The sequence below is a fragment of the Tinamus guttatus genome, unplaced genomic scaffold, assembly GCF_059628265.1.
Source record: "Tinamus guttatus ecotype Peru unplaced genomic scaffold, ASM5962826v1 Tinamus_guttatus_pri_ptg000503l, whole genome shotgun sequence".
Taxonomy (NCBI): domain Eukaryota; kingdom Metazoa; phylum Chordata; class Aves; order Tinamiformes; family Tinamidae; genus Tinamus; species Tinamus guttatus.
The window spans coordinates 2055914-2072880 of NW_028289037.1; the positions used below are offsets into that span (position 1 = coordinate 2055914).

The 16967-nt window shown below is 40.8% G+C and overlaps 3 protein-coding genes across 3 annotated transcripts in view; 2 read left to right on the forward strand and 1 right to left on the reverse strand.

The window, feature by feature from the left end:
- The first annotated feature begins 323 nt into the window (after positions 1-323).
- On the forward strand, positions 324-10663 carry MIOS (meiosis regulator for oocyte development). The gene is made up of 10 exons (XM_010228395.2): positions 324-1687; positions 1882-1980; positions 2957-3214; positions 4451-4620; positions 5480-5545; positions 6470-6628; positions 7189-7341; positions 8811-9015; positions 10058-10187; positions 10327-10663. The coding sequence occupies exons 1-10, from the start codon at positions 391-393 to the stop codon at positions 10421-10423; spliced, it is 2634 nt and encodes an 877-aa protein (XP_010226697.2). The 5' UTR covers positions 324-390; the 3' UTR covers positions 10424-10663.
- A 3599-nt stretch (positions 10664-14262) lies between these two features.
- On the reverse strand, positions 14263-16378 carry RPA3 (replication protein A3). The gene is made up of 4 exons (XM_010228399.2): positions 16224-16378; positions 16073-16147; positions 14819-14927; positions 14263-14354 (listed from the first exon to the last, which is right to left on the reverse strand). Exons 1-4 carry the CDS (start codon positions 16320-16322, stop codon positions 14272-14274), a joined length of 366 nt encoding a protein of 121 aa, XP_010226701.2. The 5' UTR covers positions 16323-16378; the 3' UTR covers positions 14263-14271.
- Positions 16379-16476: 98 nt separating this feature from the next.
- The window catches only part of UMAD1 (UBAP1-MVB12-associated (UMA) domain containing 1), a 70272-nt gene continuing 69781 nt past the window's right edge, over positions 16477-16967 (forward strand). The window contains exon 1 of the mRNA XM_088533487.1: positions 16477-16492. The gene's annotated coding sequence lies outside the window, so the exon portion shown is untranslated. The remainder of the gene's footprint in view (positions 16493-16967) is intronic.

Below are 16967 nucleotides of genomic sequence, written 5' to 3' on the forward strand. Positions count from 1 at the left end.
GGCAGCGGGTGCCACCAGAGTGGGAAGCATTTCAGCTGATCCTTTCTTGCTAGTATAATAATGAAGTAGTCCCCACATGAGGTTTGTAAACAGTAAATCCCGTCGTTATTTTGTAGATGGCCCCGTTGGCGCCTATCTCGGAAGGTGTGTTCCAGCGAGAGCAAAACGTGCTGTGGAGAAAGTGATGTGATGTGGAGAGTGCTTAAGGTTTGTTAAACCTTTATGTAAAATAATCCAGATATGTGCTGTTCTTTATTCAGCTGGGATCTTGGGTTAGAAAGGAGATTTGTAATATTGGTACCAGTTATCTTCCCTGCAGCTCCCATTTGAATGGACATCACCCGAGTCCTCCCCCAAGAGTTTTAAGTTGCTCGTGAACGCACCCTAACTATGAGTGGCTCCAAGCCCGACATTCTCTGGGCCCCGCACCACGTTGACCGTTTCGTGGTGTGCGACTCGGAGTTAAGCCTGTACCACATCGAGGCGGCGGTGAGCTCGGAGCTGAAGGCGGGCTCCCTGCGCCTCTCGGAGGAGACCACGGCGACGCTGCTCTCCATCAACTCGGACACGCCGTACATGAAATGCGTGGCCTGGTACCCCAAGTACGACCCTGAGTGCCTTCTCGCCGTCGGCCAGGCCAACGGGCGCGTGGTGCTTACGAGCCTCGGCCAAGACCACAACTCGAAATCGAAAGATCTGATAGGCAAGGAGTTTGTGCCCAAGCACGCGCGGCAGTGCAATACCCTGGCGTGGAACCCCCTGGACAGCAACTGGCTCGCTGCCGGGCTGGATAAGCACCGCGCCGACTTCTCGGTGCTCATCTGGGACATCAGCAGCAAATATGCCCCCGAGACGGCAGTTGCCACGGAGAAGGTGAGGCTTTCAGCAGGGGACCTGGAGGGTGGCCTTGTGGTGACCAAGCCGCTGTACGAGCTGGGCCAGAACGACGCTTGCCTCTCTCTCTGTTGGCTTCCGCGGGATCAGAAGCTTCTGTTAGCTGGAATGCACCGAAATCTTGCTATTTTTGACCTAAGGAACACAAGCCAAAAAATATTTGTGAACACCAAGGCTGTTCAGGGGGTGACTGTTGATCCCTATTTCCATGATCGGGTAGCTTCTTTTTATGAAGGCCAGGTTGCCATATGGGATTTAAGAAAGTTTGAGAAGCCTGTGCTGACCTTGACAGAGCAACCAAAACCTCTAACAAAAGTAGCCTGGTGTCCAACAAGAACTGGCCTGTTGGCTACTTTAACGAGAGATAGCAACATCATCAGGCTGTATGACATGCAGCATACTCCTACGCCCATTGGGGATGAAACGGAGCCTACCATAATTGAAAGGAGTGTCCAGCCTTGTGAAAACTACATTGCTTCCTTCGCCTGGCATCCCACGAGTCAGAATCGCATGGTGGTGGTGACTCCCAACAGGACCATGTCTGACTTCACCGTTTTCGAGAGGATTTCTCTCGCGTGGAGCCCGGTGACGTCCTTAATGTGGGCTTGTGGGCGACACTTGTATGAATGTACAGAAGAAGGGAAGGCCAGTTCCTTGGAAAAAGACATCGCTACCAAAATGCGACTCAGAGCTCTGTCAAGGTATGGTCTTGATACTGAACAGGTTTGGAGAAACCACCTGCTAGCTGGAAATGAGGATCCTCAGCTGAAATCACTTTGGTACACTCTGCATTATATCCTTTGTTTTACTGTGTAACTTTATGGTGTTACTTATAAAGAAATAATATATCTTTACATTTAAACCAATTATGTGAAATGCAAGTCTTAATGTCATGTGAATACTTTGTGTATGTTAGCCTGACATTTTAGCTTAAAAAATGTTTTCCAAATGCTTGGGAAAATTTAAGCTTCCTATACATGGAAATACTTATGAAGCAGTATACTGAAGATATGGATCAAAAACTTACAGGAAACAAAGGTCCCTTAGTTTATGCTGGCATTAAGTCAATTGTGAAGTCATCTTTGGGTAAGAATGTTCCAACTTTAATACGTTATAGCATATTTACATTGTGATGGTGCTTGTGGGTTCTTTTGCAAGGATTATTAGAAGGGGCTGTATAAAAAAATATAAACAAAATATTCTTGTTTGTGATTTTTCTTTCATATATATACATATATATATAAAAACTGAACTTTAGTCAGTGACGATCTATTGCCATCATTTCCAGAATTTTTGTATTCTTTGAAAGTCAGTGATAGAAAAATAAAGCAAATGGTTGTGGGAGAAACCAGCATTTTCGGTGTTATAGTCAAAACACAAATGTCTGAAAATTGCGCAGTTAAAGATTTACCTCCAATACTAAAACATTTTGTTTCTGGTTCTACATAAGGATGTAGTTCTAGAAAACTGTCTTTACTGTAGTTAGTGCTAATGTAATAAATGCATTTATGCAACCGTTTAAATACATTATCTTATTTCAAAGTTGTAATTGCCCCTTCTGCATCATGTTATGCCTCTTGTGCTCAGTGATGTATTTATTAGTCTAACCTACTATATGATTTTTTTTTCTCCTCAAATTCATTCTATGCTTTATTAATACGTATGCTTCTTGAAGTAAAAAACTCTTTGGTGCTGGAGAAGCTCTTACCCTGTTTGTGCCTGCTGAGAATAAGAGACCCAGTGCAGCACATGCTTTATTGCGTATTACATATTTTCAAGTTCAACACATTGGTCACCTGTATCAATTTATTTTAACAGGAACATCCAAAATCTTAAGGTTTAGAGAAAGAGACTTAGTGGGAAATAGTGTGTTTAGATGTGTTATTTCTAGCAGATCAAAATAAACTCTTAGGTATGCTACTCCTTACCAGTGAGGTAAGGAATTGTGAAAGTAATAAAACATGATGCTGAGATTTGTACTCTGTTATATACTATTGAAATCAAAATGTAACAATTTTAAATTTTTATTTGAATCATGATTTAAATTATTTCCTCTTTTTAGGAACAACAGAGAACCTCAGACACAGCAGAAGTGGATCTGATAGACAGGCAGATATTATTCAGTATCTCAGTGAGGAGAGATCCTTGGCTTTGCAGCTCTGTGGGTGGATCAAGAAGGGAACAGACTTAGATGTGGAACCATTTTTAAATTCTTTGGAACAAGAAGGAGACTGGGAGCGTGCTGCTGCTGTAGCACTTTTCAACTTAGACATACGGCGAGCAATACAAATCCTAAATAAAGGTGCTTCCTCAGGAAAAGGTATGTACAGTGCATCTTTTATTTTGGAGTTACCCATCACTGTCATTGATTTCTCTGTAAACACAAATCTGTAAGGCAGTATGAAGCAGTAAGACCTTCAGTCTTACAAGACACCAGCTTGAGTTCGGCAGTGGTTGAGTTGAAGCCTGAGAATTTGGTGAATGCTGCTCTTTGACTACATTCTTTATTGCATTTTTAAACTGAGGCTGTTGTATGCCGTACTTACTAGTTAAAATGGATTGTATGTTGTAGAATTTCCTATGGGTACATGCCCCCAAAAGCTGCACTTGAGACTAGTGGGATTTTTTTTTTCAGTCTTTTAATGACATGCTCTTGAGTTAGATGTTGTGCATATCTCTTTCTATTCAGCCAGGTTCTACTTTATGCCCCTACTGTAACTGGAATAACTGAAATATTCAGGATTTGCAGAAAACATTTGTTTTGGAGTATTATTTGGGCATAATTGCAATGTATGAAAGAAAAGCTTGTACTTTTAGAGCTGGCAACTAAAAGTGTGGGTGTTTTTTTGGGGGGGGGGGCAGTATTGCTTCTGTCATTCTGATTTGCATCTGTGTTCTCTTATAAAAGCCTGTCTTGGCACCACAACAAAAAATATTATAGATGGGCAGGTTCATATTTGGGGGATGGGGGCTATATGTGTGTGTCTGTGTCTTACATAGGAAAGGCTCAGAAGTCTGAATGCTGCTCAGCTCTGAACTTAAAAAGAAAAAAGACCCCTGAACTTTTCTGGCAAAATGAATATATAGATGAAATAGACTTTAATGTTTTTAAGAAATATATAATTGTAGAGCTGTTATAAAATTCAATTGTCGTGCTCCAGCCAGCTCTGTTAAGCAATGGCGATCCCTACAATCCTGTGTTTCCCTGTGGATGTGAGTTACGGTAATGACAATGTTTCTTATAGCAGCAGTGTTGCATAGAGCAGTTGAAAACTGTTCCAAAATAGCAGAACCAGCGTGGTGCTGCTGCAGGCCCAGGTGGGTTATCATGCTTGTGGGTTGAGGTTGGGTAGTTTAGCTGAACAAACGCATTTAAAGCAGAAACTTAAAAAATGCAAGGGTATGCAGATATATTGGTTTAGTGATAATTGTACATCATTTGGTCTTACATTTCCATTAAGCATTCCATTTTAAAAGGACGCTTTCAGTTATTTTTAAGTAGATTTTTAAGTCCTAACCTTGCACATTATTTCATTAATTGTTTTTAATAATTCAGGTGATCTGAACCTTAATGTAGTAGCAATGGCTCTATCAGGCTACACAGACGAGAAGAACTCACTTTGGAGAGAAATGTGCAGCAGTCTGAGACTGCAGCTGAACAATCCCTACTTGTGTGCCATGTTTGCTTTCCTGACAAGTGAGTCAGGTTCATATGATGGTGTTTTGGTAAGTAATTTTTTGTTATGTTAAAATTATTTTAAATAATGTGTTTGCACACCAGTATTACCTTCTGGAAATGCTATGCATGAAATCCATAAAATAATGAGAGTAAAATATATTATTTTCCCATGGTGCCGGCCAATCCTCTTTTTTTATTTTTGTTTTCTAGTTCTAAACAGAAGAAAAAATATTCGTGAAAATATATTAGTGAATGTTAAATTAAATAAAAGATATGGAAGAAGCCAAAATATAAATTGTACAATTTTTGGAGGAACTATAAAAGTTTTTTTTTTCTTTTTTTTTCCATACATAATAAATCAGTTAAAATTCAACCTGGAACTCCTAAACCACGAGAAGTTCATTTTTTCCTCTCTTTAATTACTTGGTAAAGGGAGAGAAATTAATAATGGAAAAGAGAGGAGGGAGGGAAAAAAAAAAAAAGGTAAACAAAATATACAGTGAAGTTTACAGAATTCTATTAAGCTACCATTTCATTGAATTTTGTCCTATTCTCATTTATTTGTTAAAATGTTTTTGTTGTTTAAATAATTGGTACACAGAATAGTTTTGCATTTTTTGAAGTGAAACTTCAAAAAAAAATTGCTACAGAAAAGCAAAACATGTCAAAAATATATTTTTATTATATATAATGTATGTATGTATTTTTACTTGTGTATAGATATATATATATTATATAAATCAGCTGGTACTTAGCATTAACATTCTGGAGATAGGATACTTTCTTTGTAAATCATCAAAATTGTAGTGTATAGTTATACAGTAAGACCCATGTTGTGAGTTTGACGATGCGCTGCCGGGCTGGAATGTCGCGGGTGATGGTGGCATTCCCGTTTCTTCTCCCAAGTATGAAAACAACGTAGCTGTGCGGGACAGAGTGGCGTTTGCCTGCAAGTTCCTCAGCGATGCCCAGGTAAGGCTGCGGCTCCGCGTCCGAGCCGGCTGCTGAGCACTGCCGCTTTGCTCACACATTAAGGAACTCCGGAGGTGGGGGTAAACAGTGGAAGCAGGAATCTTTAGTGGTTTTTACTTCTCTTCACAATAAGAAATAAACTACGGTATAATCTGATCTTCAGTTTTACCTTCAGTTTGATTTTTGTCATAATTTAAAGAAAGAAAAAACAGAAAACTACTAATGACATGATAGTTTATTATTATGTTGTATTAACTCTGTGTTTGTCTTCCTGGAGATTATTTGTAGTTATTTAATTGTTAGCTGTCTTAACTTTGACATACATTTGATAAACATTCAATATTGTTCATTGTATAAAGTATTAGACTGGGGGGGGAGGCTATACATCTTGAAGTAATTTACTTTTGATTCTGCCACATACCATGCAGAGATCATATCTTATATACTTAGGTCCTATGGTGGTGAAGAGGCTGGCCCCCAGGGAAAGAAGCCACTAAAATTGAGTCACAGTTTTCAACAGCCTATTTCTTGGTCATACTTTGTTGTGTGGCTTGCATTAAATTACTGAACACAATTTAGTCCTGATTTTTGCGATGTGTTTGGTGAAACTTATTTTTTATTTCCAGATTTTTACCTTCTCTTTAGTTAAGATTTGAACATTTTCTTTTAAATTCATTGAAGTGCCGAAAGAGTAGGTGATCTCCCTCTTTCCACTTCATATCAGGAGGCTTAAAGAATTTAGATAAAGATTTGCATTGTTGTAGAATAGTGAATCTGTATTCATTTTTATGTGTAGTATTCAGTAAATAGAATATTCAGTTAGCAAAAGAGGTTATTCAAATAATTGACAACTTTATCACATGCCAAAACAAGCAAGTTAGGGGTGAGCAGAACGCAAAAGTTAATGATTTTTTTTTTTAATAGCTGAATAGGTTTATTGAAAAGCTGACGAATGAAATGAAAGATGCTGGGAATTTGGAGGGAATACTGCTAACGGGACTGACAAAAGATGGAGTGGACTTGATGGAAAGTTATGTTGACAGGACTGGAGATGTCCAGACCGCAAGCTATTGCATGTTGCAGGTTAGTGTTCCTCTCAAAAAATAAATCTTTGTGTAAGGAAACCAAACAAACTTTCTTATAAAAAGTATTGTAGGAAATATATTGTGGCAGTGTCATGTCTGGTTGGTGGAACTAGCTGAAGCTGCAAATACACCTCTTCACTCTCTAGTTAGATCTTGAGATAAGGGGAAAAAAACAAAAACGGGAAAATAATACTTTTCACTAGCTGCACTGGGAAATCATTGGTGTGTTTACTGGTAGGTTCAGAACATACTTCAATGATAATCATATACGTATATATGTGCTCTGATAAGTGATAGAATTTTCTAATCCTTGGTGTGCCAGAGAAGAGTTCGTGGGAAGATGTGGCAGCACAAGTATTTTCAACCAGAGAAGCAGACTTAGAAAGTAGAAAATTAAGTTTAGCAAACTTAAACTGTAGTTCAGCAGAAAAATTACCTTTTTTTCCCAGTGCATTATACTTATTTTGCAGTATGCCATGTAAAATCTTTTTCAAAAGTGAGTGATTTGTATTGTGAGTGTTTAGTGTATCTGGCATTTTTTTTTCCCCACCTGCTTAGGGTTCTCCATCAGATGTACTCAAGGATGAGAGGGTTCAGTATTGGATTGAGAACTACAGGAATCTCTTGGATGCTTGGAGATTTTGGCATAAACGTGCAGAATTTGATATACACAGGAGTAAGCTGGATCCCAGTTCAAAACCCTTAGCCCAGGTAAATGTGATTCTTTTATGAAGTGTGGTCAGTCCAGAAAGGAGAGAGGCCTGATACTTCTGTAGAAAATTTGTATCTGCACCTTGGCTTTCATGAGTTGGGCCCCTCCCAACCTTTTGCTTGTACAATAACTTGTCCTTGAGAAACTTGTATTTTTTAGCACTTCTTTTTTTTCTTTTTCCTGGGGAAGCTTTTCTTTTTCTGCCATGTTGAAAAGCAAAATCAGAGATTTATCCAGCTGAACAGAGGATGATGCTGAAATCAGGAAATTGAGCCATGAACCAGTTAAAGTGTCTTTGCTTTTACTAAACTGATTCTCAACAGTTATTTCAAAGCCTTTAAGTCTAAACAGAAATGGAACAGCAGCTACTCTCACTGTCAGTTCAGAACATTAGCTAAAGCAGAAACTGAATCCCCGTCCAAATATTGTCTGCTTAACATCTCACAGCACTTTTAGATGCCATGGCTTGACCTCCCTCTGTCATTCTCTCGTGTCTGTCACGTAGGTGCCCTGCAAGCCTCAGCGACCCCGGGGTCGCTCGGAAAGGCAGGTTTTTAATTTGTACCTTACTCACAGCTGTTGAAGGAGAGCTCCAGCTATACCACTCCAAGCGGGGAGGAGCTGAGTTTACCTCTCCTGCTTTGTGTGGCTAACACAAGTGTCCTCTAAAGTGTTTTATACAGTATCCAGCTGCAGCTTGCAGTGTAAGTGTGCGGGTAAAGATTTTAGGAAGGCCCTTGTGTTGGGGACTGCAGAGTAGGTCAGCTGAACAGGTCAGCTTAAAGAGGAAGGGACTGAGAAAGTGATTTTAATTGTACAGTAAGTAAATTTATTTCTTTTGTTATTTCACGTGCAACCTTTTATAATCTGAAATAATACCTTTCCCAATCTTAGCAGTTATACATGCTTTTATGTGCTTTTGTGGTAAATGGGTATGATGAAAGCCTGCCTCCCTGTCTGCATGTCTGCAAGCTGAGGTGCTGGGATCACGTTCACTAAGTGACCTCAGCTTTCCAGCACACTCTCTAGAGCAGCTGGGACTGTCCCCTCCTGGAGCTGTGTGGACAAACATAGAAGACCTGAGTGTTTCTGTTTGTGCCTGGCATCAATTCACTGGTAATGGAGGAGGAGAGCTGTAGCAGTGTGTTTGCTTTTTTTAGTACTTGCATTTCTCCAGCTGGCCAATTCTGGCCATTGTAGGATGTAGGATACAAACTATTATGCTAAAAAGCCAAATAGCCATGAGCTAATGGCAGGGAAGCAGAAGGTGTTAGTTAATGCCCCTTTCTTTCAGAACGAGTCAGTAGTGTAGAGGTTAAATATTGAAAAAAAAAAAAATCTTATTTAAATTAGTTCATGACTAACAGCATGGTGAATATGGTTTTTTTTATTAGCTTGCCTGGAATAACCTTACTCAAAATGAAACAAAAAGAAAACCACAACATTAATTGTTTTTTGTTCTCTTTAGGTGTTTGTGAGTTGCAATTTTTGTGGGAAGTCCATTTCTTACAGCTGTTCAGCTATCCCTCACCAGGGACGAGGCTTTAGCCAGTACGGAGTGAGCGGTTCCCCAACCAAGTCCAAGGTTACCAGCTGTCCTGGCTGCCGCAAGCCCCTTCCTCGCTGCGCGCTCTGCCTGATAAACATGGGAACACCCGTCTCCAGCTGCCCAGGTAGGACGCAGCGCCTGTCAGTTTTGCAGCTGGGGTGCTAATCCAGAAGCAGGTACTGCTAATTTGGCATCTAGATCTTCCACTCTACCCTTTCTCCGTGTTTCTACCCATCTTGTAAATATTCATGGTCTTAGTTTTGAAGGAGGGAGACTATAACTGAAAGCTTGTTTACTTCCCATCCAACTCTGAGATGAAACCTATGTCTGTTTTCTGGTGTGCATGCTAGGTGGTTACCATTTTCTTTTTCTTTTTTTTTTTTTTTTTTCTTCAGTGAGATTGTCCATGGCGTAGACAGACAAAAATATTTGAGTTTTGCAGTGTTTGGTATTGTGAGTCTTAAAGCTCATCAGAAATGGGTCGTCTTTACATGAATTCTAGGGAAAGTACAGAAATCTTGGACTGTAACCTATTCTCAACTGAAAGAGGGAGAGAATAAATTTATTGTGGTTTCAAAGCTTTCTTTAAGTATGAAAAAAGAGCATGTCTGCATGCTATCACAGCTAGGAAATACTGTAAGTAGAAGCTCTTCGTTTTAAATGTCTTGGTCTCCGTATTATAGAACATCTAAATCTTTCTCTTATCCATATTTATATGTCTGTGTTGTTACAGCCATGATGAGCTGTGCGGCTGCATCTGTTCATATATCTTCTGTATCTTTTCATTCTTTCATTAATCTGTGTCATGACCTTTATATGGTAATTGTTTCAATTCATAACTTAGATTTTGGGAGGACTGGTTTGGCTTATTTTTAAAGCAGAGCACTTTGTGTGCAGTAAAACAGGTCAATAAATCACTGCAACCAAAATCAATCACTGAATTCTAACTCACTCTTGAAAGAGATTCTGTAAGTAAAAGCTTTTTAATAAGCAAGTTAAGCATGAAACAAGAGCTGAGCAATATAATTCTGCTTTTATTTTCACACAAGTTTGCAGCTTTCCTGATTTCAAATTTATTCAAATAATGTTACTGAGACTGAAATACAAAGACGTGTAGTGACTTACAAGCATGTATTTGTTGGAATTGGGTGTTTGCCTCCATACAGGAGGGTCCAAGTCTGATGAAAAAGTGGATCTCAGCAAAGACAAGAAGTTAGCCCAGTTCAACAACTGGTTTACCTGGTGCCACAACTGCAGACATGGTGGACATGCTGGGCATATGCTCAGCTGGTTCAGGTACGTTAATTTTTAGCAATATATGATTATGCTTTTGAGGTTTTTTTTGAGACTACTGTGTTGCTACACAGGCTTGAATTTGCAGATTACGAAATTCTTGTTTTGTTTTACTATTTTTTTCCTTTTTTCCCCCTCTTAGGGACCATACCGAGTGCCCAGTTTCTGCCTGCTCGTGTAAGTGTATGCAGCTGGATACAACAGGGAATCTCATTCCAGCAGAGACTGTTCAAGCATAAATATTAAGGTTGCAAATATGGGGTGCTCTGATGGATTTCCATAACAGTCCAAGCATATTAGAAGGTTGCTTGTGGCCCTCTGACTGTGGAAAAATAAATTGTTATCAGATTAATAAACTGTTGTGTATATGACTGTGCTTGGTAGGAATAGGTACTCCTGAGATGAGCTGTGAGCTTTGGGGTTGTTGTGTGGGCTTTCTGCAGGAGGCTAAAGCAGTTGAGCTCAAAAGCACTCCTGAAGCTTTGCTAAAATTCAAAGCACTTTTAACAAAGCTCTCAGGGTAGTGCCTAAAGCACTTTTAACAAAGCTCTCAGGGTAGTGCCTTTGTATCTGTTTTCCAAAAAGATCTGGTTATATGCTGTGTTTATGGAAAAGGGAGCTTCAAAATAAACACCTGAAGTGTGTTCTTTCAAAGATCCCATAGTCGTGCCGTGGATTCCTCCTGCCGTTGATAGACCATACTTGTATGCAGTCATTTTCTTCTAAGGTCATCCAAAGTGCCACTACTAACTGTATTCTAAAGACTTGAATTTTAAAGAACAGTCCATTTCTTTCTGCTCTCAAGTTTTGTTAATAGTAAAGCAGCATCTTTGCAATTTGAGATCTTATAAAATAACATTATGTATCTACCTTATGGACTTCAACAGTTTGGGGGATTCACCCTAACAAGACATCTGCATCCTGGAGAAGAGTTCTCTGAAAACCATGTGCCAGGGCAAAGGGCAGGTGACTGACAGGGGTTTTAACTGAATTAATTAATCTGTTTTTTAATATACTGCTGTGAAGATCTGAAATCTCACAGACTGGAGACTTGTAAATGTTCAGTTTTAAGCTACATGGTGATTTTTGACTACAAACAAATAGCAAAGATATTTGAATATCAAGGACTTCTGGATATTGGGATTTACCTGTGCTTCTGAAATATGCTGGGAAGTGTGAAATGAACCAGCATGGTTTTTCCTTCTTATTTACTTGTCTTTCCAGTATTTTTGCACATTTGCTTCAGGTCACTAGTGAACACCAGTTTGCTCCCCCAAAAGTCAGACAACTTTAGGTCATTGACTAAGAGCAGTTGTGGATATATTAACAGCTGAAAGTGAGATTTGTTTTTTCTTATTAGCTAATAAGAAAGTTAATGATACTTGCCAGTGCTGTGCTAGGAGCTAATCAGTTGACCTTGATTTTTGTAGGCAACAAAATTCACACAAATTAGGAAAAAAAAATCTGTTTTAAGGTATGTGATAACATCAGTTTGTTTGGTGTGTGTTTCTTTACTGGTAGAACAGTAAATGAGTTACTTAAAACTTGTGTGCTAAGAAATACTAAGTGGCATCCTAGCAATAAATTGGTACCAAGGTGCCAGGACTGAAAAAAAATGGTGTTTTAAAAGGGAATATAGTGTTATATACCATTAGTTCTAAGCATGTAGTGTGGTTGTAACACAATAGAATGCAAAAAAAACCAAAACTCTTTTCTGTAGGTGTACATGGTGATGCATCATTTGGGACTTTTTTTTCTGATTTAATATTGATGTTGTAAATATCTGCTACGTTTACTCTAAAACTCTTGCCAAATGACAAAGAATCTTCTTAAGCTCAAATCTAAGAGGTACTTGATATTTTAAGTCAGACTGTCATAGTAATGTTTTTTGCTTGTTAGAGTATTTCTTTCTTTCCAGTCTTGTTGCAGCTGCTAAGAGCACTTTCTCAATCTAAAATGTCCTCTGTTAATAAATGTAAACAGGGGTTTTATTATCAATGTAAATATGGGCAACAAAACTTTTATTTAATGGCAAAGAGGGTTTGTAAGCACCAAGTCTGTGCTTCTATTCTTCTGTTGTAACAATGATTAGCACTTTTTCTGAGAAATTCAATGCCTAGTTGAATGCAGCTAACTTACAATGTCTCATTTTCTTATATAAAACTAAGTTACAACATTGTAGAGTTGACTGTACCCCTTTGTGCCATTTTTTTTCATTTCATTAAATGAAAAGCATACATTGATTGTCATTGTGCCTTTGAAACATTTTGGATTATGAAGGTGTGTATAGTCTGACCTTGTTCAAGTACTGGCTTTGGCTATTGTAGTTTATTAGCCTGGAACCTTAAATACAACTTCATTCTTTGCAGAAAGTATAAAGAGAGGTGCTTTTAATCATTATTTCTTTTCTTGCTTTGCTTTTAAACTACCAAACTGTGTTTTGCAGATGTGATTTGTTCATTTAACCATAACTCTACCTACAGCCCTTTCATTCAGTGATGTTTACATTTTATCATTTCTTAGTATCCGCTTGATTCTGTGTAGTATGAAGTAGTGTGTTTGGATTAAAAAATGGCGTTAATCTAGATTTCCGAACCAAATTAGTGTGTTGACACAAAAGAAGATATTCTAGCATGATGAAATAAAATTGTTACCAGAGGACTGTGGAGCAAGATGAAAGTATTTTTCAGATGCATGAACTAGGTAAACACACTGCATAGCTGCTGTTTAAAAAGGGCTATTTCTAATGCAAGGTTTGTTTTTGTTATTTTTGTTGTTTGTTTTTTTTTTGGTAGATGCAGTTTAACAGTAACTACACACCCATTTTCTAAATGAAGAGTACAAAAGGACTCCTACAACCACCTACCTTGAGTATAGAGTTATAAATTAACTTTTTTTTGTTGTTGTTTTAATTGAACACTGTCAAGCCCTACATTATAGCAGTGACAGCAATATGGCACAAAGCAGGGTCGCATCCACCATGGAACTTCTTGCTGTAGTTGGCAGAACAAGAGTTGCTCCATGATCCAACATGATCATTCAGCTGGCTGTGAATAGATGAACTAATCCACTACTACCTTCTCCATATTCTAGTAGATTGCAGTGTCTTTGATACATGAGTAAAGGAGTCTTAAAAAAAAGTAAAATGCTCCTTGACTGATGATATCACTTAAAAAGTGTCTCTCCCTAGCTAACCATAAAACTAGCCCTCTTAACAAGGCACTATATCTAGATTTTAAAACTCCAAAACTGTTTGTATGAAAGGTTTATCAAGGGGGGTTACTAACATGACTTGAAATGTTTTGAAACATTATTCATTAACTCACAGAGAACATGTATGAAGTTAGATTTTTACTGTCATTATGCTGCCTAAACAGATCTGTCATGTACTGCAAGTATCTTGGAAAATAACAAGGCAGAGAGTTCTGTGCAAGGTTATAAGGTTAATGGAGTCAGCTGTGACTGTTGAACCCTCACTGCTTCTGCTTAAGCTTCCACCCAGAACAGAATTTGTGCTGGGAACTCAACATAGATGGGGCTGTGTGCTTTCAAGCTGACATTTCCACCATCATTAACATCAGAGTAAGGGCGAGTAGCCCGTATGCTGCACTGTGTTGGACTTAAATAACTTTGGTGTTATTTCACCTAACAGGATCACCACATAGCATTGAAAGTCGCACTCTGAGATACAATACTGACACCAATGGTTAAACATCTTTGGACTTTTTAATTGGCCTCTGTCCACTGCACTGCAAAATGCAAAATAAACTTTTAGGAGGTCTAGAGATAGAAGTTATATTAAATAGTTTATAAAAATACCTTTCCTCAGGGACTTCAATAGGAGTTTCCTACTAGGCATCCTACAATCACTAATAAGAATGAGGTCTACAAAAAACTCACTAGAAAGTGTTCTGCCTCTGAATAAACTAATTTTCAATGAAAACATTTTTCACTGGCTACACACGGCATATTTGACAACATCTTTTCAGTATATTATTTGGAAGTCTCTGCAACTCATCAGTGCTGTCGCTTTCTTTTCTGACAGCAAGCTGTCCCCTCTGAAGTTCCAAATAAACACTAAGAAGCATCAATTGTTCCTCGTAGGACCAAATGGGAAGTATTCAGGGAATTCATGAATAATTTTTAGTGCTTCATTGTAGAGTTCCAAATCTGAAAGAGGGCAAAGAAAACAGCTATGATGCACAGGTTAAAATCCCCATTAGTAAGTAACAGCATTAAAACATTGCTTATTTTAGAGCAGTAGAGCTAGCCCTCTCCCTAATCAGCTCTGCTCAAGCCCACCACATTTTCATTTTGTGGGGGAGCCAACTGTGCAACCAACAAGCTCCAGTGCAAGCTGAGGGAGGATGAAGCACCATATGGGAGCAGAGGAAAGACTGGACCACAGCCATGACCCAGATCTGCTCAGGCTTTGAGTCCATCTCTAGCATTTAGCAGTGCTTTGGTTGTTGCATCATTTCTCCCATGGTAGTGTCCATTCCTACATTCTTCTCCATATCTGGCAGCTTGAAGAAAGAGAGTATCCAGAAGAAACGATTATCGGGCTCTCTCTTCTTGAAGAAAGCAAGATCAGGTGCAATACTGGTTGGCTATAAAGGTATATTCCTACTTACCAAAAGGACTTTTATCTTCTCTGAACTGAACATAGGACATACACATGATGGTTGCCTGGTTTGTCACTCTTCCCACTACTTCAATAACTCCTGAAATCTCTTCATCTAGCTAGAGAACATACCAAAAATTCCATTAGCATCACCGAGTTAGGTGCAGTGTTTTCTGCACAGAAAAACATGTTCAGTTTTTGTAACAGGTGTTTCAATTCTAACAGAGAAACAAAAAAACCCATGAAGCATCAGAAGGAAGGTAACCCTGTAATGGGTAGATAGAGCTGAATGTTTATTCACTGAATAGCAGTAGTACTCTAGGGCGCAGCAGAGGAATCCAGGAGATCTGAGCATATTTCTCTGTCTCTCCAGTGATCTGTCATCACATGCTTAAGACAAGGACATGGGCATTAATGAGCCTTTGGTTGAATAAGAAAGAAAAAAGATAAATAGTATGTCTTACCACATATAGATTCAACTTGTGTAAGTTTAAGTTCCTCATTTTAAGAATGTAATACTATTTCTGTAATAACCTAAGGCTAATGCTTTTTTTGAGTAAGCTTCTTGGAACACTGGAACGGATCTCCCTTCTGCCTATGTAATTTTGTCTTTTTCTGTTGAAAGCAGAGGCTGTACACACAGAAACAGAGGAAACACTCAAAATAAGAAAGTCAAAAAGCACTTGATAACTTGCAGGAGATCATCTTTGCCTCAAGACAAAGATGAAAACCTCAAGTTTCTCATTTTTAAAACAGAAATCTTGGCCAGATCCAACTGCATTTTCCTTCCACAAGGTGATGTTCCTTCCCTGAAAGCCAGCGAAGTCCAGGCAGAATTAATTCTCAGGAAACAGCAGATTTATCAGTGCTTAAGAACCCACTCACATAAACGGGTGGAAACACTATGGATATGCTCAGATAAACCACAGCATTTCCCACCACAGCATAATGTATACACATTATCTGAGAGCTGGAAAAAAAGCACGTTATAAGAGAACGTGAGTCTCATTCCTTTGCTGGTAACAGAGGGATGTGCTAACACAGGAACCGAGACTTCTTTGCAGCATTCGTATGCTGGGAACGTGTATATGCTTAATTGCTTAGCCATTTTTAACAGGAAGAATGATTAAGATGGGGGGATTCTTACAACAGTTTGTTTGAGATATAAAAACAGGCAGTAAAGAAAGGACAAAACGAAGCAACGCGGCAGAAACAAAGCAGCGCAGGGGGCCCGGCCGCGCTGCCCGGCGCCGCCCGCTCTCACCGGCTCGCCCAGCTCCACGGTCGCGTGTTTCCCCTCGCCGTCCGAGAGCACGAGCAGCTTCCCGCTGGGGTGCACCTGCAACACAGAGCGGCCTCGCGACGGGTCCCGCGGCCGCCCCGCGACGGGCCCGTGGGCGGTGTCGCGGCGGTACCTTCTCCACGCGGCCCACGAAGCACACGGGCTGCCCGACCCGCTGCGCCAGCTGCGCGGCGGCCACACGCGGCCGCGCCGCCTCGTGCACGTCCGCCATGGCGCCCGCCCCGTCCCGGCGACGCGCGCGGCACTTCCGCCCCGCCCGCCAATCGCCCGCGGCGGCGGGAAGGCGCCCCCGCGCCTCGCCCTCTGGCGGAAGCGGGGCGGAAGCCGGGCGGAAGGCGGAAGCGGCGGCGGCAGCGGCAGGCGGCGACGGGCGGCGCGCCGGTGAGGGGGGAGGGGGCGCAGGGGGCGGGGCTGGGCGGGCCGCGGCGGCCGTTGGGCGGGGGAAGGGGTCGGGAGCCGGTACCGGTAGCCCGGGGTCGGGTTGGGCTCCCCGCGGCCTGCCCTGGGCCCGCGTCTCCATCATCGCGCGTCGCTACGGAGATGCCGGCCCGAGGCGCCGCTGTCTGCGCCCGCAGAGCCGCTTTGGTTCCTCGCGGCGGCCGCTGCGTCCTCCCCGTTACTCAGGGCGCCTACGGACGTTTCCCCCAATCGGCACCTCTGCCTGACGCGCGGGCCCCCCGCTCTTGTCCCTTGCCCCCCTCTCTTGTCTCGGTGTTGCGGGTTCCTTCGTTTTGTGTCGCCCCTCAGAGCCGGCTGAAGCCTCGTCCTCCTCCTTCCCACATGAAACTTCGCTCTCCTTCCTGCACGTTCTGCAGCGGTGGCTACGGGGCCCGTTTTGGTGCTTGTACAGAAAATG

What these genes read in the sequence shown, in the direction of transcription:
- MIOS (XM_010228395.2), top strand. Translation starts at nt 391, where the DNA reads ATGAGTGGCTCCAAGCCCGACATTCTCTGGGCCCCGCACCACGTTGAC. An exon ending in GTTCATATGATGGTGTTTTG is followed by an intron (nt 4,621 to 5,479) that starts GTAAGTAATTTT and finishes TCTTCTCCCAAG; the next exon opens with TATGAAAACAACGTAGCTGT. An exon ending in AGTTCCTCAGCGATGCCCAG is followed by an intron (nt 5,546 to 6,469) that starts GTAAGGCTGCGG and finishes TTTTTTTAATAG; the next exon opens with CTGAATAGGTTTATTGAAAA.
- RPA3 (XM_010228399.2), bottom strand. Translation starts at nt 16,322, where the DNA reads ATGGCGGACGTGCACGAGGCGGCGCGGCCGCGTGTGGCCGCCGCGCAG. An exon ending in CCGTGGAGCTGGGCGAGCCG is followed by an intron (nt 14,928 to 16,072) that starts GTGAGAGCGGGC and finishes TATGTTCTCTAG; the next exon opens with CTAGATGAAGAGATTTCAGG. An exon ending in AGAAGATAAAAGTCCTTTTG is followed by an intron (nt 14,355 to 14,818) that starts GTAAGTAGGAAT and finishes GCCCTCTTTCAG; the next exon opens with ATTTGGAACTCTACAATGAA.